This window comes from Oncorhynchus mykiss, chromosome 3 (assembly GCF_013265735.2).
Source record: "Oncorhynchus mykiss isolate Arlee chromosome 3, USDA_OmykA_1.1, whole genome shotgun sequence".
Taxonomy (NCBI): domain Eukaryota; kingdom Metazoa; phylum Chordata; class Actinopteri; order Salmoniformes; family Salmonidae; genus Oncorhynchus; species Oncorhynchus mykiss.
The window spans coordinates 43,296,070-43,323,586 of record NC_048567.1 but is presented as its reverse complement, the minus strand read 5'-3'; the positions used below and the strand labels follow the sequence as shown (position 1 = coordinate 43,323,586).

Here is a 27,517-nt window from a genome sequence, read left to right as displayed (position 1 = left end):
AAAAAAATAAAAAATAAACATGTCCATACTACCTCAATAAGCCTGACTAACCAGTGTCTGTATGTAGCCTCGCTACTTTTATAGCCTCGCTACTGTATATAGCCTGTCTTCTTACTGTTGTTTTATTTCTTTGCCTACCTATTGTTCACCTAGTAAGTAAGTATGCCTGTAAGTAAGCATTTCACTGTAAGGTTGTATTCGGCGCACGTGACAAATAAACTTTACTTTGATTTGAAATCAATATAAATAGCATCATTGACAATAGGGGCCTGATGCACCCCAAAATTCTGAGGGGGCACAAAGTAAGTGAGGGTAACTGGGGGGTGGTTGGAGAATTTAGAATTTTTCAAACACCTGAATCAGCTTTTTCCTGCAATCTAGAGCCAAAATCAATATGCTTAATTCTATGTAAAAAAAAAATATATATATATATATATATATTTTTTTTTTTTTTTTTTTTTTTCTGCATATCAAAACGTACCTCTTGTGCTGTCTTGTATCCGCCTGACTGGTGGTTCTTTTTTATTTAATAAACTAAATATGTCTATCTGCATCTCTGCTAAAATCTGGGTAAACTATTTAAAAAGGAATGTGAGTATTATTCAGTACATTCAGTTATTGCTTGCTTTTCTAAAGGCTAACAACCTTTCCAGCAAGCATGCCAGCTAAAATAGTTAGACAAGCTAGCCATTCTAACTCGAAATGGCTTCTGTGTAGCAAGTGATGAGGTTGAGCGATTGGGAACCTATCTGGGCTATCTAAAGCCAACTTCTTACAATAGTTGGCTAGTTGTATTACAGAGAAACAACAGCAAAAAAATCTTTTTTTTTTAAAAATAGGACAAATCTGAGGGGGAGTGTGCCCCTTTGCCCCCTATGAGCATGATGCATCTGATTGATGATATATGAGTGATAAAGTAAAAGTATGGTCACATTTAATTTGCTCTGTTACACCTATCCTTTGGAATGACTTCAATAGCAATAGTGAATCTATTTAGTTTATAAGTGGAGACTTCTGAACAATCCTTCTCACAATAGCACATTGTATAAAGGTACAAATTCAACATATTTTGTACAAGATTTGTCTATGTTGAAACGGGGTTATAATGATGACATTGTCATCATTATAACTGTGGTTATAAATGTCACAACTGTGGTAACAACTGTGGTAACAACTTTGGTTGAAATGGTGGTTGAAATGTCACCCTCAAAACCATAGCTTACGTTGTTAACTTTTTTTCAAATGCAATTTATTTCACTTTACAATACGTTGACAAATTACATTGAAAGAACGTTGATACAACCAGTTTTTGCCCAGGCCATCACCGCAACACTAAGCTATTTCACAACGTTGACAGTGCAACCGCTGGGGGAAAAATAACCACTCTCTGCCATTTCTCTGTTTCGTTTACCCTCGTCAAGTCAAGTCGAGTTGTTTACCTAAGCCAATGCATCGTTATTCTACAGTAAGAATTAAGACGGTCAAAGATTGGCAAAGTGTAGAGTGAAACAGTTGCGGTGTGCAAGAAGTAAATGCAATTTGTCTGGGTCAAAATTGATCCACTGAATAATTGGAAATGACTAGCCTGGCATAGGCTGTCTTCTTATTGTATTTAGCATGACTAACTTTGCCCTGAGGTACACCGGTGATGCCCTCAGGTCTGAAGGAAACACCCTTCTCTATTAGTTACTGTCTCTGTCATATTGAATTCAGATATACGCACAACACTGGATTCATACCACACTGTCATGATATTGTATTCATATAACCACAGGGCTCAGCTGCTTCCATATCAAATTCATAGGATCAGAGTTCTCTGTTCATATTCATGTTGCATGTATAAAACCTTAAATGATTTAAAACCAATGGTGCAGCTAGGTAAGACAAAATAGTTATGACTGCCCCTAGAATATAAAACAATTTTCAAAGTCATGAGAATTCAAAGTTCCATTTTTTTGCTGTGAAAAAACAAATCCTTAGTGAAATCTTATTGTCTGCCGTATTATGAAGTCTACATCATTAAAAAGAAGGCTGGAATAAAATAGTTGTGTGTTCTCTAGGGGCTAAAAATACTTATGTTGTTCCAAAAAGTTCACAAGTTTCTCTGATTCATTCCATCAATGTCTGCTACTGTTTTTCGCCAGACAACAAATAGATAACAAATCGAGGCCTTGATTGAGGTTCTGCCAAAAGTGTGGTAAACAACTCGTGAAAATACTCAGAATTCCTAATCTGCACCTCACGATACAACAGCAATACGTGTCTCTCCAGTGTTGTAATAATGCTGGTCTCATAGTCTGTCTGAAATTGCAACATTTTCCCTATATAGTGCACTACAGTACATTTGACCAGAGTACAATGGTACCTGGTCAAAAGTAGTGTACTACATAGGGAATAGGGTGACATTTGGGATGCAGCCATAGTGCATTCCAACATCCATAATTCAAACGATTTACATACAGCTGTAATCAATGAGGGTATCAAACTGATTAGTAGGGATGCATTACATTACTTATTCCAGATTCAGAGTCGTCACTGTCACGTCTGCTCCCGTTGTCCCTCTCCTGTGCTCGAGGGCGCCAGACTGCCTATCACTACACACACCTGTCCCCTTCATTACGCGCACCTGCGCCTCATTGGACCCACCTGAACTCCATCATTATTTGATTGCCTCCCCTTTATCTGTCTGTTTCCTCTGTTGCATTCCTTTGTCAACATTGATGTTGTTACTTTGTCCCCTGTCCAGACGCATTTCCTGTCCTGTTTCATGGCAGTTATTTATTAAATGTTCTCCCTGTACCTGATTCCTGTCTCCAGTGTCGATCCTCATAGAATGCTGACACCCAAAATTGAAAGCATCAGGGAGGCTTCGTTTTTTGTATGTGACGTCGGGTCCGGGTGCCGTTGCCGATGCTACCAGGGTGCCTCAGCTGGCTCATAGGGCTTCCAGGCGCTAGCTGGCTCGAGAGGTATTTCTTGCCCCGGTGGGCTCGGCAGGCGCCCACTCTACGTCATGCTTCAGCTGGTTTATCAGGCTCCCATGCCTCAGCTGGTTCATCAGGCTCACACGCCTCAACTGGATCGTCAGGCTCCCAAGCCTCAGCAGGTTTGCCAGGCTCCCACGCCTCTGCCGGTTCATATGGCTTCTACGCCCCCAGCCGGCTTGTCCTGTGCCCAGGCCTCGGCCGGCTTGTCCTCTGCCCAGGCCCTGCACACCTGTCCCATTCGTTATGCGAACCTGCGCCTCATTGGACCCACCTGAACTTGCCTCCCCTTTATCTGTCTGTTTCTTCTGTTCCATCCTTTGTCAGCATTGATGTTGTTATTTGGTCCCCTGTCCAGACGCTGTTCCTGTCCTGTTTCATGTCTGTTATTTATGAAATGTTCTCCCTGTACCTGCTCCCTGTCTCCAGCGTCGATCCTCACAGTCACATTGGCAATCAGTCTGTCGCATTAGCTTACGTTCATATTCTAGTCAATGTTGAGTTGTACTGCGCTGTGTGTATCTGTGCTGGTCTGTTGGGGCTTGCTGTATCCAATTAAGGATCTACCCTCAAGCAAGATTAACATATCGGAAGAAATCAAGTGGCATATGATACACCCTTTATCGTTGAAGGTTTTTTTGCTCTGTAGACAACATGCTCTTCAAATACATATCAACATTTGTTTGGTAAAGGATTTGACTAGGGCTGCAAAGGGAGGGTATATTACTGGAAACTTTAGAGGTTTACCAGTATAATACCAGAATTTTGGGGTCTTTGAAGGATTTTATGTAATCTACCACAAGACATCTAGTGGCTCTTCTGGGTTCTTCAGATTATCACAGGTGTCTGTAATTATCTCTTGCCCACCGCGTGGCTTTATCAAATGTAGCATACAGTGCCTTCAGAAAGGATTTTGCCTGTGCTTAGCTTCAATCTTTTTATTATTTTATCCTGAAAAACTCCCCAGTCATTATCGATTGCAAGCATACCCATAACACCACCACTATGCTTGAAGATATGGAAAGTGGTATTCAGTAAAGTGTTGTATTGAATTTGCCCCAAACAAAACACTTGATATTCAGGACAAAAAGTAAATTGCTTTGCCACATTGTTTTGCTGTATTACTTTAGTGCCATGTTGCCAACAGGATGCATGTTTGGAATATTTGCATTCTGTACAGGCTTCGTTATTTTCACTCTGTCAATTAAATTTGTATTGTGGAGTAATTGCAATGTTGTTATAACATGACATATAGAATTGTTTTAAGATGGTCATTCCATGGATCATTTAGCTAATTGGTTTTGAATTTCAGGACCCCTTTAGGTATCCATGACAATCTAATGCACTTGTTCTCTTGCTCAGTTGTGCACCGGGGCCTCCCACTCGTCTTTCTATTCTGGTTAGGGCCAGTTTGAGCTGTTCTGTGAAGGGAGTAGTACACAGCATTGTACGAGATCTTCAGTTTCTTGGCAATTTCTCGCATGAAATAACCTTCATTTCTCAGAACAAGAATAGACTGACGAGTTTCAGAAGAAAGTTCATTGCTTCTGGCCATTTTGAGCCTGTAATCGAACCTAAAAATGCGGATGCTTCAGATACTCAACTAGTCTAAAGAAGGCCAGTTAAATTGCTTCTTTAATCAGGACAACAGTTTTCAGCTGTACTAACATAATTGCAAAAGGGTTTCTAATGATCAATTAGCCTTTTAAAACGATACACATGGATTAGCTAACACAATGTGCCATTGGAACACAGGATGATGGTTGCTGATATTGTGCCTCTGTACGCCTATGTAAATATTCCTTTAAAAATCATCCCTTTCCCGCTACAATAGTAATTTACAAATACAATGTCAATGTCTACATTGTATTTCTGATCAATTTGATGTTATTTTAATGGACAAATAAAATGGCTTTTCTTACAAAAAGAAGGACATTTCTAAGTGACCCCAAACTTTTGAACGGTATTGTATATATATTTTTTTACACATATTTACACATAGCCTTGCGAAAGTATTCGGCCCCCTTGAACTTTGCGACCTTTTGCCACATTTCAGGCATCAAACATAAAGATATATAACTGTATTTCTTTGTAAAGAATCAACAACAAGTGGGACACAATCATGAAGTGGAACGACATTTATTGGATATTTCAAACTTTTTTAACAAATCAAAAACTGAAAAATTGGGCGTGCAAAATTATTCAGCCCCCTTAAGTTAATACTTTGTAGCGCCACCTTTTGCTGCGATTACAGCTGTAAGTCGCTTGGGGTATGTCTCTATCAGTTTTGCACATCGAGAGACTGACATTTTTTCCCATTCCTCCTTGCAAAACAGCTCGAGCTCAGTGAGGTTGGATGGAGAGCATTTGTGAACAGCACTTTTCAGTTCTTTCCACAGATTCTCGATTGGATTCAGGTCTGGACTTTGACTTGGCCATTCTAACACCTGGATATGTTTATTTTTGAACCATTCCATTGTAGATTTTGCTTTATGTTTTGGATCATTGTCTTGTTGGAAGACAAATCTCCGTCCCAGTCTCAGGTCTTTTGCAGACTCCATCAGGTTTTCTTCCAGAATGGTCCTGTATTTGGCTCCATCCATCTTCCCATCAATTTTAACCATCTTCCCTGTCCCTGCTGAAGAAAAGCAGGCCCAAACCATGATGCTGCCACCACCATGTTTGACAGTGGGGATGGTGTGTTCAGCTGTGTTGCTTTTACGCCAAACATAACGTTTTGCATTGTTGCCAAAAAGTTCAATTTTGGTTTCATCTGACCAGAGCACCTTCTTCCACATGTTTGGTGTGTCTCCCAGGTGGCTTGTGGCAAACTTTAAACGACACTTTTTATGGATATCTTTAAGAAATGGCTTTCTTCTTGCCACTCTTCCATAAAGGCCAGATTTGTGCAATATAAGACTGATTGTTGTCCTATGGACAGAGTCTCCCACCTCAGCTGTAGATCTCTGCAGTTCATCCAGAGTGATCATGGGCCTCTTGGCTGCATCTCTGATCAGTCTTCTCCTTGTATGAGCTGAAAGTTTAGAGGGACGGCCAGGTCTTGGTAGATTTGCAGTGGTCTGATACTCCTTCCATTTCAATATTATCGCTTGCACAGTGCTCCTTGGGATGTTTAAAGCTTGGGAAATCTTTTTGTATCCAAATCCGGCTTTAAACTTCTTCACAACAGTATCTCGGACCTGCCTGATGTGTTCCTTGTTCTTCATGATGCTCTCTGCGCTTTTGACGGACCTCTGAGACTATCACAGTGCAGGTGCATTTATACGGAGACTTGATTACACACAGGTGGATTGTATTTATCATCATTAGTAATTTAGGTCAACATTGCATCATTCAGAGATCCTCACTGAACTTCTGGAGAGAGTTTGCTGCACTGAAAGTAAAGGGGCTGATTAATTTTGCAGGCCCAATTTTCAGTTTTTGATTTGTTAAAAAAGTTTGAAATATCCAATAAATGTCATTCCACTTCATGATTGTGTCCCACTTGTTGTTGATTCTTCACAAAAAAATACAGTTTTATATCTTTATGTTTGAAGCCTGAAATGTGGCAAAAGGTTGCAAAGTTCAAGGGGGCCGAATACTTTCGCAAGGCACTGTAACTCCTTTTTTTGGGGTAGGCACAAAACTACCTCCATACTTCCATTCAGTTTTTAAACCAGTACCGGTTACCATCAGACGAGTCCTGGGACACTTGTAGTCTGACAGACAACGCCGTTGCTCGGCCACCTTCCACCGCAAATGCGGAAGGCCGCCGTAGGCGGATGTGATGGTAGATGGTCGATTGAGCCCATGCAAAATAATATATATCTAGCTTAAACTGACGGATTTTGATGAGGATTTTTGATTACGTTTCTTAGATTGATGCAACAGTGGGTCAATAGACTCTAGGGGCTTAAGATCATTTTTACTCCTGAACTTACTTAGGCTTTCCATAACAAAGGGATTGAATACTTATTGACTCAAGACATTTCAACTTTACATTTGAATGAATTTGTAAAAAAAATTGAAAAAACATCATTACACTTTGACATTATGGGGTGTTGTATGTAGGCCAGTGACAACAATTTTCTATTTTAACCCATTTTAAATTCAGCCTGTAACACAACAAAATGTAGAAAATCAGGATTGTGAATACTTTCTGAAGGCACAGTATAAATTACCAAAGTTACGATACATTGCTTTAACAAACTTACTGAAGCTTTTCAACCCTAACTACTGTATGACTGGTGGAAAAGTTTGACTCGTTATTTTTCATTATATCCGCCTGTAGTATGTTATTCTTAGTAGAGTGTTTTGCTTCAAAATAGATTGAATGACAGTTCGACAAGCTGGGAAAAGCCTCAAGTCAAGAGAGGTGTAAGTGTTACAGATACAGTATTTCTGTAATGACATGCATGCAATTCTAATGTAGCCAAGAGCCACCAGTACTCTGAGAACTGAACATTTGCCAATGATCACAGCGCTACCCACACCACACTACAACATACACCAACCACAACACTACCCAATCACATATTTAATATACACCTTGGGTGTCCATCCATGGATGGCCTCAAGAGCACAGCACCTTGTTGATTGCAAAGTTCTGTGTATGCCTTACAAATGCCTTCAACAGTTAAAGCTGCAGAGAGAAGTAAATAAACAGAACATTATTTTGGACCAAAGAAGACAGACAAAACGTTCCAATAAGAAACCAAAGCATTCAAACCACAGCAGCCTTGTACAAAGTGCAAGTTGGGGACCATGCATTTCTGAAGGAGGTTGAAGTTGAAACTAAAAATGTACATTGATCACCTCCACAGACGGTTCTTGTCCATATGCCACAGTGGGGCTCTAATGTATAAACGACTCATACCCAATATGCCCATGACACACAAAGGGAATCATGACTCGGGCCCTCACTGATGGAACTCAATTCTCAACATTGACTGTGAGCCAGCTCAATCTAGGAGTCAGTTTTTTCTTTAATATGAGAAGCTGAGCACAGAAGACGTGGAGTGTTGCAGCTGTGCTATTCACAAATTAATATGTGTCCCATTTGGTTCCTTGTTTGCTTATCAGAGCTCTAATGACAGATATTTGATGCTTCATGTGATAATCATTGTCTAGCACTGAAGTCAAGAGTCTAGTCCGGATGAAAATCTATGAGACATTTGCACTCAATGGAGCTCACATGATCTGCTATGAATGTCTACTCCTTCACAATCTTATCTCCTATGCCAAGTCATGTTAATTGTTTTCAAGGGAAAATAACATGTAAAACCAAATGTCAGATTGAAGCTCCATTAATTACATTCTAAAACAATACCTTCTTGTTTCATCTTTGAGTATTTTGAAATCGCTATGCTGTTGTTAAAAAATACAAATAGAGTCAATGACGTACACAAAACAGCAAATGTTTTCTAGCAGCATTTAGTCAAATAAGGACATAGCCATTCAAAGGATGCATTCATCGGTATAAGACCATATAATGTATGAATAATGCCCAGACCACCTCCGCAGAAGCATATGCAGGACAATACAGTGATTCTATTAATTAGGTTTTAATATCTGAATCAATTTTACTCTACCGCACATTAAATTGTGATTTGGTTTAAATTGCACGGTAGGTGTTAAAGCTTTTTTTCTCTCCTGCAGTGAAATGTAACTAAAGCCAATTAAACACAGCCGACTACATTACTAGTCAAATTGGTCCATGCGATCAGGGATCCTTAGGACATCCCTACCCCATTGAAGTTGAAATGTAAAATGGTTAAGTTAAAGGTTAAGGTTAGAGTTAGGTAAGGGTTAGGGATAGGGTAAGGGTAGGGGGGGGGGGGGGGGTAAGGTTTGGGTTAGGGTAGAACTAGTGAAATTATGCTCAAGGGTGTGAATAGAAATTCAGCCATTTCCCACTGAATAAAAAAACAGTATTTGATCTATTCTAGAGAAATCAAATGTAACCAACAATTGTAATGGGAAGCCATCCTCAAGATAAGCTCATTGACACACAGCTGAATGTGTCTGAGTGAAGATTGTAGTCACACTCACAGTCACACACAGGCTATGCACTTTTGGAGATAGCCTTTCTCTGTGTGCCGAAAGAGTCTTTCACTCTCTAAATGTTTTGGAGACATAGGTGACATTGGGGCATCCAGCAGCCACTGAGCTATAAAATTACCGGCGAGGGGCGAATTAAGAACGGAAAGGCAAGGACGAAGGACAATGCCAGTGGGAGTTTGAGTTGGATTTATAGGGCTGCTCATGCGACTGATCTCCTCTTTCGGTTCCTCAGCCCTGTCTGCTGCTCCAGGAGTTTGGCTCACATTTCCAACCTCTATCTAAGCAATTATTTAAAATGAACTGTGGCTTGGTATCATGGCAACTATTCACCAAATATATATTGTGTCTATGAATAACTTTAAGGATGTAAAGTATAGCCTTATAAGTTAGAGGAGTACATATCTAAAAGTGTACACTTCGTCATTGAGATTTATGTAGATAGTTGGGGGAGAAAGACAGTTCAGGTACATCTTTCTCATTTTCCCATCTTATGTAAGTCGCTGCACAAGTGGAAGGCCACCTCTCTCTTTCTGACACACACACACACACACACACACACACACACACACACACACACACACACACACACACACACACACACACACACACACACTCCTAGCCTTTCTCATGACAGTAGAGTCATGTCGATACATTTGCCCTTTGATGACATACTGCTGGGCAACAGATCAATCCCATACTCCCCTAAACACTCACAAAACCCCTGGAAGAGCAGAAAACATGTTTTCCCAGGACTCTAAGATAGATAATGAACTAAGTACACACCGTAGCGAACAGCAAGGCAAGGAAGCTAACCTGGCACACTGGCGTGAAAGGCAAACATACTAGGCATCACACAAAGTGGGAATTGTAACGTGGCTCATATAGTGATGACCATATATTTAGAACAGGTTGAACTTCTAGGCACTACGACAGAAACCCATCTGAACGCTGTCTTGCTGTCTGTCCCTCCGACATTTTCAACATTGTTTCAATATTCAAATTCAATCTCCAGACATCCCACATCAGTAATGAATGTGTCGGGAGTCGGGACGAGACAGATGGGCAGGCAGCGTTTCTCCGCCAGTCAAAATCATGAATCAGCTGGCATCATTTTTATGGATATATATAAATAAATGTTGACTGAAAAAAGGTTAGTTTGCATTCTTTCCAGGTTCAGTTTGAAGTGATTGTGTAAGCTGTGTTGTTGGCTAGCTCCTACTCTGAACCACAGTGTCCTGACGAGTGAGCACATTTTCTATGCCAGGCGAAATCACGCATCATTAGCTCATCGTTAAGGATGTATCCAGTTAAATGTCACTAGAAAACAGCTCAAACAAATGCAAATGCTGCTACTGTTGTTATTCTGGCTGCACTGTTTGACGTGACTGTAAATTAGCCGTAGTTGGCTAGCTAGCAAGCAAGGGTTACGAACGTTGCCAGTCAGTATGGCAATAGAACGTTTAGAACGAATGTCTGGGTCACGTCCATAGATACAGAACAATGAGACTGAATGACTGGGTCGCGTCTCTGGCAACCGAACCGATAGAACAAAGGACCAGCCGGCTTGGGTAGTAACCCTAGATTTATGTCTGGACTATATCTTGTGGAAGGATGAAATAATGTGCATTTTTCAAAATACATTTTTTTATTAAATATGTCAATCATTATTTGAATATGTTGGTAACCCGTTGTTATTAAAGTGATAATGACCTCGAAGCCGGTGTTTGGAGGATATATTGGCACGTTTGCCAAACACAGCCGTGCCAACATATCCTCCAAACACCGGCTTCTCAGGCATTATCACTTAAGTAGACAACAGGGCTGGGGTCAATTCCATTTAAATTCCAGGCAATTCAGAAAGTAAATCAAACTCCAAATATAATTCCAAATGTTCTTTGTTGAAAAACATGAAAGAGAATTTCTGTGTTCCTGAATTGACTGGAATTGAAATGGATTTGGCCCCAACCCTGGTAGACAAACCTGTCCATGCCAACACACATAAAAAAAACACATACATAATGACCCACTGAACACTACCTAAAAACAAAGACCCAATCCCCTCAGAAAAGGAAAGGTTTCCACATCGTATTTTACTATATCCAATACTGTTACTGTAATTGATTTACACTACCAATAATGCTACTGTAGTCCTTCTACGGTAACATACTCTTACTGCAAAGCCTTTTTTGCATATTTCCCAAAATGCCTTGCCTTTGGAATGAATTGTTGAGTTACCACTCATTATTGTATTTGTTAGCACCAGAGACATGGTTGTTGCATTCATCCATGTTCAGTCTTGTGGCCTTCACCAAGTGAGATCCTAGGTGAATATGTTCTCATTAAAATGTAATTATTTAACCAAACCGGCCGCGCCTGTGCGCCAACATGCGCAAATTGATTTTGTCCCCCCACACCAAACGCGATCACGACACAAAGGTTGAAATATCAAAACAAACTCTGAATCAATTATATTAATTTGGGGACAGGTCAAAAAGCATTAAACATTTATGTCAATTTAGCTAGCTAGCTTGCAGTTGCTAGCTAAGTTGTCCTATTTAGCTAGTTTGCTGTTTCTAGCTAATTTGTCCTGGGATATAAACATTAAGTTGTTTTTTTTAATTTTTAATTTTTTTTTTTACCTAAAATGCACAAGGTCCTCTACTCCGACTACTAATCCACACTTAAAACGGTCAACTGAATCGTTGTTAGTTATCTCTCCTCCTTCCAGGCTTTTTCATCTTTGGACTTTATATGGAGAATGGCATCTAACTTTCATAGTTACCATGACGATCGACCAAACTCAGTTCATCTTTCCATCCCCCAAGTGGGTTTAACCAATGAGGAGATAGCACGTCAGTATCTGCTTCAATAAACCAATGAGAAGATGGGAGAGGCAGGACTTGCACCGCGTTCAGCGCCACAAATAGAACTGACTTCTATTTTAGCGCTTGGCAACGCAGACGCTCGTTGGCACGTGCGAGCAGTGTGGTGGCAATAAGTGAATAACGTGTGTTTAAATTTATTTTGCAACTCTCGCGCACGCGACCTGAGAGGTGTGGTCAGCATGTTATACAATCCACATAAGGCATGCAAGCAGAGATGCAAAATTCCATTACATTTCACAAAATACCCCCAAATCCTGGTCAAAGGATTCAGAGCATGTTGGGAAATATGATAATGATTACCGTAGTTTTACAGTAACTTACAGGTAATTGGCTGACATTAAGTTACTGTAAACAAAAGTTTTATGGTAACAATGCCGGTAATCCGGTAATCCATTGACGGTACCATTACTGGTATTGTCATCGATTGTATGGGGTGGGGAGGGAAGGGGGAGAGTGGTTTGAATTCAGGCTAAGTGATGTTGCAATTCACCTTTTTTCCATAGGAGCCCTGTGTTTTACATTAAGCTCCTATTAGGTGTTCGCTTGGCTTACCTTTATCAATGGAAAGTGATTTATTTGTATGTGTCACGGCTGTCGTTGGAAGTAGACCAAAGTGCAGCGTGGTGAATGTACATTTTATTTTATTTTAAAATGTCGGCAACAAAACAACAAATGAAAGAAACAACCTTGAAGCTTACAGGGCTAAGTGCCACAAACAAAGTTAACTACCAACACTGAAAGGAGGGAAATAGGGCTACCTAAGTATGATTCCCAATCATAGACAGCTGTCCCTGATTAAGAACCATATCCGGCCAGCACATAGAAACACAAATTATAGAAATAAAGGACATCGAATGCCCACCAAAATCACCAAAAGTCTCTCTAAGGTCAGGGCTGTGTTTGGAGGCTTCGTGCCATGGATCATCACTGGAGGCTTCGTGCCATGGATCATCACTGGAGGCTTCGTGCTATGGATCATCACTGGAGGCTTCTTGCCATGGATCATCACTGGAGGCTTCTTCCTGGGCACAGGCACCAGACTCACCAGGCTGGGGAGACACACAGGAGACCTGGTCCTTGAAGCAGACACAGGACTCATCGGGCTGGAGAGACACACAGGAGACCTGGTGCGTGGGGCGGGCATCGGATACACTGGGCTGTCAAGGCGCACTGGCGGTCTCGAGCGCAGAGCTGGCACAACCTGTTCTGGCTGGATGCCCACTTCCACCCGGCAAATGCGGGACGCTCGCACAGACCACACCGCCTGTGAATGCTCACTCGAGACACCCTGCGCATCACCACATAACACAGTGCCTGACCAGTCACATGCTCCCCACGGTTAGCACGGGGAGTTGGCTCAGGTCTAAACTCCGACTCCGCCAATCTCCCCGTGTGCCACCCCCCAAAAAACCTTTCACTTTAAAATATATGACGAACAAAAAACATTAATTTCAGAGTTTAACAAACCATACAACTCTATGCGCAAAGACTACTTCAAAACACACAGAACATTTCACAAAAACACATTTACTGGAAGAACTGTGTAGATGCGAAGTTTAGTAACAGAATGAAGGTAGAATCTCCTTCTGTGCCTTCCGATTGGCGCAGTGGTCTAAGGCACTGCATCTCAGTGCTAGAAGTGTAGATCTGAGTTTGAGCCTCGGCTGTGTTGCAGCCGGTCGTGACCAGGTGATCCATGAAGCGGCGCACAATTGGCCCAGCATCGTTTGGGTTAGGGGAGGGTTTGGCCGGCCGGGATGTCCTTGTCCAATCACGCTCTAGCGACTCCTGTGGCGTGCCGGGCGCATGCATGCTGACACGGTCGCCAGTTGGACAGTGTTTTCCCTCGACACATTGATGCGGCTGGCTTCCGGATTAAGCGAGCAGTGCATCAAGAAGCAGTGCAGCTTGGCAAGGTCATGTTTCGGTGGATGCATGGCTCTCGACCTTCGCCTCTCCCGAGTCTGTATGGGAGTTGCAGCGATGGGTCAAGAGTCTAACTACCAATTGGATATCATGAAATTGGGGTGAAAAAGGGGTAAAAAGACACATATAGAGACTACCGGTCAAAAGTTTTAGAACACCTACTCATTCAATGTTTTTTCTTTATTTTTATTATTTTCTACATTGTAGAATAATAGTGAAGACATCAAAACTATGAAATAACACATATGTAATCATGTAGTAACCAAAAAAGTGTTAAACAAATCAAATAGCCACCCTTTGCCTTGATGACAGCTCTTGGCATTTTTCAATATTTGAGCAATTACATTTAACAATGGTACTTCCTTGATAATGAAAACAAAGCTGTGAAAACCATTGCATTTAAGTCATACTGTAGTTAAGCTATGTCTCTAACAGTGAAGTGGAACTAGACAATAATGAAATATCCAAAAGTTCTTCTTCTCTATTTGTATATCTCTGAATGCACTCAATAAATGTTGTGGATGGTTGATCTGCTAGGGCTGTCAGAGAGTCAGGTGCAGTTACTGCCTCACAAAATCTCTGAACAAAAATGCCTTTGTGGCATTGTGTATCACCACAAATCTGTGACACATTGTAATGGAAACTGTCATTTATACTGTAATTTTAGGTATTACCAACAGTAAAAATCTCTGAAACGTTTTACTACAGTATACTGTAAATGATGGTACATTGTGGGGAAATTGCTGTAATTGAAAAGGTACTGTAATTCCACCACACAGAATACAGTATCTTTAGTGTGCCAACAACCTTTTGACCACTAGTGGATGCATGGTATTGTTGTTTCTGGCTCAATAACCTATTTTGAGGTGTGCCTTGTTATATTTTTTGCACCCTTGAGTGAGATTGCTGTACCAAATTAATTCCTACGTGGTTATTCATTTAAAATATATAAGGAACAGATTGAAGTGGCAGCAAGTCTTGAACTGTTGAAGTGGCCCAAGTCTTAAACGGTTAAGTATTTTGCCATGTCCTTTTGGTCTGTTTTGTCCTGTAGTCGCTGCCAGTTTGTAACCTTTTGTTAAGGCCTCTAGAGTTGCAAGTGATATAAAACACCAACTATTCATTAATATGCTATAATGTGTAAACACTTTAACTTTATCTAGCAGCCAAACTACTTGCACCAATCCATTGTAATTACCGTAAAATCAAGTGAAATACAAACCCCTCCACTCAATGAATTTGATTAATTAATCTATTAATTCATTAATTCTGATTACGGTAGCATTTATACTTTTTTACAGTATAAAATAGTAAATTTTACAGTATTGTACTGTGTGTACTTGTTTTGATACCATATGAATTTGACAGTAATTTACAGGCAACTCGTGGCAAATAAAATGCAGTATTTCATATTACAGTACACCTACTGTAATATAAAATACTGCATTTTCCTTGCCACGAGCTGCCTGTAAATTACTGTCAAATTCATGGCAACCCCTTTACAGTGTATAGCCTACACTGTAAATTGTACGGTAATTTGAGATATTATCTTAGATATTATTTTAGATATTATCACCAGTAAAAAACGATTTTACTGCAGCATACTGTAAACGATGCTGCATTGTGGAGCTGCCTGTGAATTGCTGTCAAATTCATGGTAATCCCTTTACAGTGTTTGCATGTTTGTCATGCAATGAATTAGTCATACCTCAGTTCAAGTAGTATTTATTTACTTTTAAATATGTGATGCACTTGATTGAGCATGCCTGGTACAATTGAACCAATTAAAAGTGCAAAGATAAAGTGCGAACCCTGCCCATCTGTCACTCCAGGCAGGCCCATTCAAATCCCATCTCATATCAAATTCTACTTGAACTCAAGTCTGGAAATGCAATGGTACCCCTAACACAACATCATTCAATCAAAGCAGGAGTTTTCAGGGTTTGGGAAAAACAGCATTTCAGAGATACAATAAAGGATGCTGGTTGGTATCTATTACAGTGTGGTTGATTTTCCGTTCAGACTCAAATTCATTGAGGGGTGAGGTTTTTATTTCACAGTATTTTATTGTAATTACAAGAACATAAAAGATACCTCAGCACAAGAGGAATATTTGCCCAGAGTCTTAGATTTCTAGTAGTAGGACTATATATGAGCTCCGCCCATGGTGTTGAACCCCGCAAGACCCCAATACAAAGGACACCGGAAATGTGGCATTTAAAATGAACATGGTGGTGGTGGCCACAGATGTTGGGCATAATATACAGTAAGATAACTCCCACGTCAAAACAGATAGATAGCAATGGTCTGGAAGATCCCTTTTGCCGGGTGCAACATGTGAGTGTTATTTAAACATTTAGGGAGGCAAAATCAATTATTAGCGCCCAGAGTTGACGTAACTAGAAGCAACAACCTAGTTGTCAAGTTACTGCTCCACCAATTCTTCCATTCAGAGATATCACACCTTGAAATTCTTAACTAGAAACATAGCAAATTCCGAAAAAAAGCATTGCAGATGCGGACTGGTACACGGTCTCAGAGGGCTATTTGTACTGCATGAACACACTGACAAGAAAGCCCTGCCTCTCGGATAATTGTGGTTGACGTGCCCAAAATACAGAAAACAGTTACTGAGGTGAGCTGCTGCACGTCTTGTGCGGTGTGTGTGTGTGTGTGGGGGGGGGGGGGGGGGGGGGGGGGGGGGGGGGGTTGCCTGGTAGACTCTTTTCAGAGTGATTCTCCGCGGCTGTTCTCTGTCAAGGTGGTGTGTTGCGGACAGCTGTTACGAGGCAAAGGTTGAATTACAATCTCCCGCGAGCCGCCGAGCACGCACACCGTGCGGTCACCCCCGCCCCCTCTCCTCCCGATTCCTACGAGAGCACTCATTATTCTCGGCTTGACAACTGACGAGGTCTTCTTACAGAGTCAGTAATTGATAAGTCCTGAATCTTGTCTTGCAATATTCACGCACAATAGGGAGCGCGTGGACAGAAAGCAATAACTGATAGGGTAAATAAGACACAGGGGTCTCTAATAGCAGACAGTGAAGACGCAACATATCCAGTGAAAGACACATCACTGCACTTCCTAGCTGTAGACTAGGAAATATGTTCCTGAATATGAAATGTTCAAAAATATAGAAAGTAGGGATATTCAGGTGTTATATGACCCCTATTTCTCACACACTGCCACACACAACAACCGGCATTCATTTGCGGCCATCTAATTTTAGAATTATAGCCTAACTGACCTTGTAGTCTAGAATACACAAACTAGATGGAGAATGTATTATCAAATAATATAAATTAGCTCATTAACTCTTCAATAGCCTAACCACAGATCATTGCAAATATATAGACTGGCAAGCCCACCTCCTCGTCATCCTTCGGCGGTGGCTTCTGTCTCTGATTCGGCTGCTGCTCCTTCGTGGCTGTCATTGCAAACTCCTTGTAATAGAAACTTGGAGTCAACTCGCTGAGAATCCTAAAGATGCGCTGCAGTCAGAGCCCACTGCCCCGTGGATTAGTCAAAACGGCGATCGTGATATCCTAGTTCTGCCTGATAAGTATAGGCGCCGGTTTATCAATTGCAGAATCTTAATTAAGCAGGAGGCATGCAGCAATGTGGTCCGTCACGAATTAATTCTGAGCGAAGTCTTAGAACGTCTGACAAGAACCCTTCTAATGCTGGTTGTCTCTCCTTATTATGTCAAATAGAGAGGGCAAAAATATCGATTCGTCAGAATAATAAGAATAAATACATAGAAACATATCAAGTAGACTGGCTGCTTATACCCCTCTATCTTTCTGCAAGCGACAAACGAGGGGATCTTGACTACTCGCTCCTTGTCTGTCTGTGTGATCCATGGTGATGGTGTGGATGGGGAACTAGGAGGGGGAGGAGGGGAAGGGGCATCGGAGTGGTCTGATGCGTTCCCACGGCAAAATGGGTGGGGGTGTGATTACGTGTTTGACATAATATACACTTAATGAAGACCCAACAGAGCTCAAATGGGCATGTTATTTCCACATCTTTTAGTTGTACTATTTCAGAATATAGCCATTACAAGTCCTACTAGTTTGCCCATTATGCGTGTAGGCTACAGTTGATGATAGTAGTGGTAGGCTGCAGTGTAATGTCGGCCTATAGCTATTGGTTGGTTAATATTTATCAGCTTGAATCATCAATCATGTTCAGCAACTGAGCTTTGTGCGTGCTGTCCATGGTGCTGACGACCTGAACCGTGCCTCGCATTTATCTCCATTGAGTGCAAACGCGCTGTCACGCACAACGAACACATCCTGCTTTTACGATACCACCCCGTCAAAAAGGAATGATCACTGACGTAATCTGAGTTAATTTATTTTTGGTAAAATATGTTTTTGAGTGGCCTGTGCATTTGTACAATCGGCTATGCCAATCTGAAGACAGCTACATCAAACTCACTGTAGCGTTTGAGAGAAACATTTTTGACAAGGTTATAGGCTGGTTGGGAAATTACAAGAAACCCCACACAATTAAAACCTTTGTTAATAACACGAGCCAGCCACCTCTAAAATAAAGAATAGATAGTGTTTAATCACTTAAATCTGTGCCTCCATACTCTATGCTCGAGCTAGGCTTCGATCAAGAAGCTTTATACCTGCAATTGACGTTGCAAAAAAATATATACAGTGCACTGCAAAATTATTCAGACGTTTGGATTTCTTCACATTTTATTGTGTTACAAAGTGGGATTAACATGGATTTCATAATTTTTTTGTTTGTTAACAATCTACACAAAATACTCTGTAATAAAGAGTAATACAAATGTAATAACTAAAATATAGTCTTGCATAAGTATTCAGCTCCCTGAGTCAGTACATGTTAGTGAACACCTTTGGCATTGATTACAGCTGTGAATCTTCTTGGGTGAGTCTCTAAGAGCTTTGTACACCTGAATAGTGAAATATTATTCCATTATTCTTTTCAAAATTCTTCAAGCTCGGTCAAGATGTTGGGGATCATGGCTATACAGCAATTTTCCAAACCTCCCATAGATTTTCAAGCAGATTTAAGTCAAAACTGTAACTTGGCAAGTCAGGAACATTCACTGTCTTCTTGGTAAGCATCTCCAGTTTAGATTTGGGCTTTTGTTGTAGGTCATTGTCCTGCTTAAAGGTGAATTCCTCTCCCAGTCTGTGGTGTAAAGCAGACTGAAGCAGGTTTTCCACTAGGACTTTGCCTGTAATTAGCTCCACCCTTTGATTTTTATTGTGGAAAACTCCCCAGTATTTGCTTATGACAAGCATACCCATATCATGATGCAGCCACCACCATGCATGAAAATAAAGAGGCAGATGTGTTGTGTAGGATTTGTCCCAAACATAAGGCTTTGTTATCTAGGCCACAAAGTGTATTCCTTAACCATTTTTTTTTTGCAGCATTACTCTAGTGCTTTGTTGCATACAAGATGCATGTTTTTGGAATATTTTTTGTCTGTATATTTGTATTCTTCTTTTATCTCTGTCTGTGAGTCACTACAATGTTATTGATCCATCCTCAGTTTTCTCCTGTCACAGCAATTGAACTCTGTAGCTGTTTTTAAATCACCAATGTCCTCATGGTAACATCACTGAACAGTTTAATTCTTGTCCTGCAGCTCAGTTTAGAAGGACAACTGTATACTTGATGTGTCTGGGTGGGTTAATACATAATCCACAGCATAATTATTAACTTGACGATGATTGACCTCTACGGGATCGCCCCCCCCCCCCCCCCCCCCCCCCCCCCCCCCCCCCCCCCCCCCCCCCCCCCCCCCCCCCCCCCCCCCCCCCCCCCCCCGCCCCCCTCCCTTCGGGATGATTGTGCAACTGTAAGCTAATGTGATTAGCATGAGTTTGTAAGTAACAAACAAAATTCCCAGGACGTAGACATATGGGATATGGGCAGAAAGCTAAAATTCTTGTTAATCTAATTGCACTGTCCAATTTACAGTAGATATTACAATGAAAGAATACCATACTATTGTTTGAGGAGAGTGCACAATTATGAACTTGAACATGTATTTGGGAAGTCATGATACAACATTTTGAACAGATATGCAATGGTTCATTGGATCAGTCTAAAACTTTTCACATACACTGCCGCCAAAATCGAAATTCCTCCTGGGCTGGAATAATACATTATGGCCTTTCTCTTACATTTCAAATATGATGGTACAACAACAAAACAAGCGCATGTTTTTTGCTTTTACCAGTTCTAATGTGTTATTCTCCTACATTATATTCACATCTCCACAAGGTGTTTCCTTTCAAATGGTATCAAGAATATGCATATCTTTGCTTCACGTCCTGAGCTACAGGCAGGTAGATTTGGGTTTGTCATTTTAGGTGAAAATTGAAAAACAGGGTTGGATCCGTAAAGAGTTTTTAAAGAGATATTCAGTGTTTGATTTGTTATTGTTACCGATCTACCAATCGTTGCCCTTCTTTATGAGTCGTTTGAAAAGCTCCCTGGTCTTTGAAGTTGAATATGTACTTGAAATGCAGTACTTGATTGAGGGACCTTACAGATGTTATATGTATGGGGGACAGCGGAAGGGTTAGTTATTTAAAAACCATGTCAACCCCTATTATTTCACACAGAGGGAGTCCATGTAATTTATTATGTGATTTGTTATGACAAATTTTACTACTGAACTAATTTAGGCTTGCATAAACAAAGGGTCTGAATGCTTACGCAACAACAATATTTCATTTATGATTTGTTTTATTTTATTTTGTGTACACTATTGACAAAAAATACAATTAAATCAATTTTAATCCCAGCTTGTAACACACTAAAATGTGAAGAAATCCAAAGGGTCTTGTAATGAGTGCGCTGAGAGTCGGGAAGCAAGTTCAGGGAGTGTTTTAATAAATTTTAAAAACAATGAACACGAAACACAAACAATGCACCGACATGAAAACAGAGTCAATAACACCTGAAGAAAGAACCAAGGGGAGTGACAGATATAGGGAAGATAATGAAGGAGGTGATGGAGTTCAGGTGAGTGTCATGAGGCGCAGGTGCGCAAGACTATGGTGAGAGGCGTGCGGAATAATCAGCAGCCTGATGACCTAGAGGCCTGAATACTTTTGTAAGGCTTATAGTGTACTTTTCTTTTATTCCAGCTCTCTGACAATATGAGTGGGAAAACAGTCAGAGCATAATGGAAATATGTGGAAGAAATGTCCTAATGATCAGACTTGGGTTCAAATACACGTGTATTTGAGGATCTGCTATTTCAAATACTTTTTTGGTGTATTTGAGTATTTTCAAATACAAAGCCCAAAACAAGTACTTTTTCAGTGTTCCGTTATTTGTAAAAAACTTTAAAAAATAGTCAGCTGCAGTATGTTCAAACACCAATTCAAATACTATGCTATACAACAAATACCTGGGTTAAATGCATGAGAGTATATTTGAGTCAGTGTATTTGAGTATTTTCCCATATTTTCTAAGTGTCTTTTCAAATATATTAAAATATTAAACTACTGGTCTTTTCAAATCAAATACAGCTGAATACTTACTTTGAGTGTAGAGTACCTGTCACGCCCTGATCTGTTTCACCTGTCTTTGTGCTTGTCTCCACCCCCTCCAGGTGTCGCCCATCTTCCCAATTATCCCATGTGTATTTATACCTGTGTTCTCCGTTTGTCTGTTGCCAGTTCGTTTTGTTTCGTCAAGCCTACCAGTGTTTATCCCTCTGTTCCTGTCTCTTTATTGTTCCTGTTATTCCCGGTTTTGACCTTTTCTGCCCGCTCTGAGCCTGCCTGCCTTCCCGTACCTTTGCCTACTACTCTGGATTATCGACCTCTGCCTGACCTGACCCTGAGCCTGCCATCCTTTACCTTGGCCCCACTACTCTGGATTATCGACCCCTGCCTGCCTTGACCTGTCGTTTGCCTGCCCCCGTTGCTTTAATAAACACTGTTACTTCGACACAGTCTGCATTTGGGTCTTACCTGAAATGTGAGAGTACCAGTCAAAAGTTTCGACACACCTACTCATTCCAGGGTTTTTCTTTATTTTTACTATTCACTACATTGTAGAATAATAATGAAGACAAATAACACATAGTAACCAAAGAAGTGTTAAACAAATCAAAGTATATTTGAGGTTCTTCAAAGTAGCCACCCTTTGCCTTGATGACAGCTTTGCACTGCTGCTATAAACAATGTCTTATTTGAACATATGTTAGCTATCAAGGATTTTATAATCCCTACCTGGTCTCAGTTATAATGTAGCCTCATTTGAAGGTGTATTGTCAAGCCCTATTTTCAACCTTATGAATAGTGTTTTATGAATACTTGTTAAGGTCTGGGTGAGGTAAAGTTAGAGGTACAATACCGTACAATAGTTTTGAATACTCTATTTACCAGAACCATAATTCCTCCAACAACAAATTTAGTTTTTGAACATGGCCATAAAATGAGCAGAGTTAATGACCTGAATAATCAGAAATTACAATGACAAGATACTGTAATGGATGCTGTCATGTGATAAATGAGACATGCCATTCCATCAATTGCTGTGATATATATGACATGTAATACACATAGTATCATCATGTAAGCCTAGGCGCATTGTAGGCTTTATCCCACAGTCCAAGTGTCACCAACTCATACATCTCTTGATGTGTGGTATCAGAGTGTCATGTCATTTCAGCAAGCCATGACAACCATCATCTCAGATTCTTCTGAAAATGTTTTTGTAGTCAGCAACAGGTAAGTTTGGCATTCCTGAAACATTCTTTTGCTGAAATAAAATTTTATCTTGGATAAATTAATTGAACCAAAATTGGCCATTTTAATTTATAGGATTCAGATAATATAAATTAAATATAGTACCTAATGTAACATCCGATTTGGACCAAACTTCTTCCTACCAATGAGTAAGACATGAGGAATAAAACCTCCCACACCCCATGCCAATCCCACCCCCCAAAAACAGTATATAGTATCAGTTCTTTATTTTTTACAAGTCGTATGAATCTGTGGCTTGGAGTATTGCTTCTCCATACTTTTTACTATATTCTCTGTGAATATGGTAATTATTTTTTTTCCTTGTTGAGAGAAATTATTAATTGAAGTCGCTTGCATTATTTACCATATAGTAATGTGAAAGTCAATAGTGGTGTGTGGGTAAAATCACTGGGGAAGCCAAGGTAGGGAAAAAAAGCCATATAATTGAATTGTTTGCTTTATAACCTGTTAGTTCATATGCCTTGAATAAATTCAATCACACCTTTGCTTCATCACAAAACAGGGGTAGTCCCCACTCGCCCGCTAATTAGTGAACCTCCACCCGCAAATGGATTGATCTCTGACCTCAGCAGCGATACCAACCCTAATTATGCCATTAGTGGAAAAGCAGACAACAACGCTTTCCAAAATCAACCATCGTGCGCAGGCCTTGTAAAGGTTCTCTCCAGTCTAGCCCTGATATATTGCCACCCAAGATTGGCATCTGTCCAATACCGTAGTGCACAGCTGAAGCACGAGCAGGTAATGGGAGACATAAAGGGACAGAGGGAGAGAACCGGGAAACCAATGACAAATGCAGAAAAGGGAAAAATTCTGCTAGCTATGGAACTGCGCTTGAAAACTGAACAATTAAATGTAATTGCAAAAACGTATGACGATGAACAAGCACAAGCTCTTCAACAAAATCAAATGCTACAGGAACAAATCAATTTAGCCAAAACTAAATACGATGATATCCACGCCAAACTTGATACATCTGAAGAGTTATCTACAAACAGGAGCGCTCAACTTGATAACATGCATACAGTTTTGTTGAACGTTACTCAAAGTAACACGATTCTACTCAAAACGCTGCAGTCCAAAGACGATCCGTTAATGAACACAATCACAAAGTGACTAAGTTGGATGACAAATCAGCAGAACTCATTGAAGTCACTGACCAAATGAATGATGAGAGAACTCAGGTGATGAAGATGGAAATATTGATTTCTAAACAAGCGGAGGAAATCTCATCACTGAATATCTCTCCGTACTCAAGACCTCTATCTGCAAACCATGACAGATAAGTTTGAGACCGAAAGGAGCAAGTGTGACACTCACGTGTCCAAAATCAGTACTCTAAACGCTCAAGTGGACTCTGCAATGCAGCAGAATACCACCCTTAGGTACCATCTGGAGGAAGTCCAGAATGGTCACGCTCTACAGCGGGACTACCAATCCAAGCAATCGGAGCCCTGTACTCACAGGAGTAAAGACGATAGGTTTCAGACCTTGCCTCCCTCACGTGTCCCTCAGTCTTCTCCTCTTGGCCATTCGGCACTGAGTAATATTGACCCTCTTGGCCAACAACAACAAGGCTTGGCTTCTTCTCTCGGCCTTTCGGTCCCAATCTCTCCACAGGATGAAGCCAACCCTTTCCGTCCGCTTGGCGCGGAATACCTTGACAAACTCATCAAGAATTTCCCCACCTTTGACCCCGTTCCAGGTCAGCCAAACGATACTGAGACGTTCCTAGCTGACATTGAGGACGCGTTGGATGGATACCCGAACGCTACGGGTTCTGACAGGGTTTACCTGTTGAAGCGAACATCGAATAGACACGTGACAAGGTTAATTCGTCTACAACAGCAACACGTGCTAAATGATTACGCTAAACTTGCCACAGCTTTGAAAGTATAATTCAGTGGTTCTGCGACTCGCAAACACGATAGCTCACTGGCTAACACCGTCAAACAAGCTCGGGAACGAACACCCACAAGCTTACTATCATAGGCTTCGTTCAGCTTACTTTGGCCTACTCACTGAAACAGGCATGGAGACCTGTTACCTTTTAAACAAAAGTTCCTGTCGAACATGTATCCTACCTTCATTACCTACTTGGGCCCTGCCGCCCACGTTGGCTTGCCTATTTTACAACTCAGAGAGCTTGCAAGCACAGCTTTTGAGGAATCAAAAGTTCACAATACTAAGAGCCCTGACCACTCGGTTTTGAAGTTCGACCAGGAGCACTCACTCCAGTTAGAGGGAGCATTATCAGGTATTGGAGCGTTGAGAGATGACGCACAACAACAGTTTCTACCTCGAAACCATGATTCCAATAACCTCCGCGGTCTAAATAACTGTAAAGTACGTCGCCATCAACATGACTACCGCTACAATCGACCTGTTCGCTACGTTCCTGCACCCAACCCACAAAAAGTGTCAGAGCACAAGGGTAACAAAGGGGTGAAGGACGATCAAAACGTAGACCAATGTTCTCCAGAAGTTCCAGTACGGGAAGAACTAAAGCAAGAATAATTTGAGAAAAGGGTAAAGATAAGTCACAAGGACTAGACAGGGAATTACCGGACACCAGGTCCGCAGGAATTAACACCCATAGCAAGGACGTTGAAGTTCAAATTTCTCACGCTCTCATTCAAGACCCTATCCAGGGCCCGCTTGATCAAGAAACAAGCCCCCGGGCTTTGTCTATAGACTCTGATACAAAGTTTGCGAAGAAACAGGTCAACCGCTTCGTTAAAGCCAAGCCCACCCAAAATCGGAAAAGTCAATCTGCTTCCACCTTGAACAGAAATGGCACATCACGTCGTTGTGAACGACCACTCCACTTTGTGGGGAATATGTCCACTATCCTCAGATTCTAAACGGCCATACCTGGAAACAGTCCTGGAGGACTGCTTAACTTGTCATGCGCTAATTGATTCGGGTGCGACAATATCACTCATCTCTCAAACATTGTTTAATGATCTCAAAAGGGCTTTGAAGCCAACTAAACGTTGGGTAAAAGTGGAACGATGCGACACTACACTTCGAGGGGTCACTCAGACTACCTCGTCTCTCACATTGAGAGTCATGCTGAAACTACACTTCAAGGACGTATCGCTCGTTCACCCTGTGTATGTTACCAGCCTCGAAACTGTAACCCTGCTACTTGGAGCAGACTTGATGGATCGGTTACTCCCATTGATGGATTGGAAAACCAACCAGGTATGATCACAGGCCACCGTGCCTTCTCCACTGACCACACTGTCTTCCCCTAACGCTAGCTGCAATGCAGTCATTCACGAGGGGTATCCGTCGAAAGCACCTCTTGGGAAAAAGACGTTTAGAAACCTCTTGGGGCAGAATCCGATCCAAGGAGATATTACGATATCTCGACACATTCCATCAGCCAACTTGATTGACCATTCTTTTCATGATTTCTAGCCAGCTGTCTCTGTGAATAAGCAACTTCCCTCCTCCTTGCAGTCGTGCAATACGGTAGTTGAGGTTAAATCCTCTTTCCCTTCGAACACTTCCGTAAGCACTGCAGCTGTCTCAGCAAGAAAAACATTGATGCGCAGAGTATACTCTGCTTCCGATGATACACCTTTCGCTTTGTTGGGGACTGTCACCCCTTACAATGACACTCTCCGCATTCAGAGAAGCCTACCAAGTTCAACCACCAGAGGGGACTGCAACACTGATATACAAACAGGACATCACATGTTCATGATTTTATGTTGATTTGTAACTTGCAGGACAAACAAGATCCAAACCACCAGGGAGGGTATGTCATGACGTTGGCCTCTTTGGGTATTGCAACCTCATCCCCCTCTCCCTGCCTCCCCCTTGCGTCCTTCAACTAGGCTGCTGTGGTCAGAGGTCGTCAATTCCTGAGAAGACCCTGCCACATAGTATAGAGAGAGTGAATTTTCATAGAGGACAAAGGAAATCCTTCCACCTCACAGAACTTGAGGTACGAACAAATTTCATGTTCCGGAAAAAGTATAAAAGATCGGTGAAGAATCCAGCTACGAACTGGTCCGTTTGTCACAATCAATCAATCAATCAAATTTATTTTATATAGCCCTTCGTACATCAGCTGATATCTCAAAGTGCTGTACAGAAACCCAGCCTAAAACCCCAAACAGCAAGCAATGCAGGTGAAGAAGCACGACTTGGGGAAGCTCATGGGAGACGGTGTGGCCACATTACCATAACGCTGTTTATATATAATAGCCTCAGATTTGAGGTTTACATCTAATTGTTGTATAAGATGAATGAGTGAGTATGATACTGTTTGTATAATTGTGTAATATGATTTTGGACTGTTTAATGAATAAAAATACAGTTCCCTTTTGATTTGAACTAAATCAGAGGACCGCCCCTGAGCCCAGTTAGGGACAGCCCTCTTCGGCCCTTCCGAATAAAACCCCCACTCGTGTTTTCGATCAGCAGACCGAGCTTACCTCAATTACGAGATGGCTAAAGGTTGCAGACCATGTTTTTCTCCATTAGGAGGGGGACAAAGGTTGTAGACCATTGCTGAACCTTTTAACCATACCACATGGTTAAACTCTTAGACTATCGATACCGACAGAATAAGAACAAGTCTTTGATATTAATTACTAGTCTGCAGCTAGGAATTCGGTATCATTGAACGCGAAGAACGACAACCGCCCGAAATATCCATTCTATAACGAAATCAATGAATGTCACTTTGAACTATGCACTATAACCACGACAGAGAGAGAGAGAGGGAGAGAGATGGACAATTCTACAAAAGAAATGAACTTTTCACCAGCGATCAAGACGACACACTGAGCGTAAATATATATATTGATTGCAATTGTTCCCGAATGAGTGAGCGTTCATGTGCAAAGGGTTA

The 27,517-nt window shown here is 41.2% G+C and overlaps 1 protein-coding gene across 2 annotated transcripts in view; it reads right to left on the bottom strand.

The window, feature by feature from the left end:
- Positions 1 to 27,517, bottom strand: part of LOC110519984 (inactive dipeptidyl peptidase 10) — a 344,103-nt gene that overhangs the window by 190,301 nt on the left and 126,285 nt on the right. Inside the window, exon 1 of one of the 2 annotated variants that reach the window (XM_036974137.1) lies at positions 17,230 to 17,724. The exons of the other annotated variant lie outside the window; for it this stretch is intronic. Within the exon in view, the coding sequence (XP_036830032.1) occupies positions 17,230 to 17,295 (66 nt within the window). The 5' untranslated portion in view covers positions 17,296 to 17,724. Of the gene's footprint in view, positions 1 to 17,229; positions 17,725 to 27,517 lie in introns of those variants that run through there. 2 annotated transcript variants of the gene reach the window in all.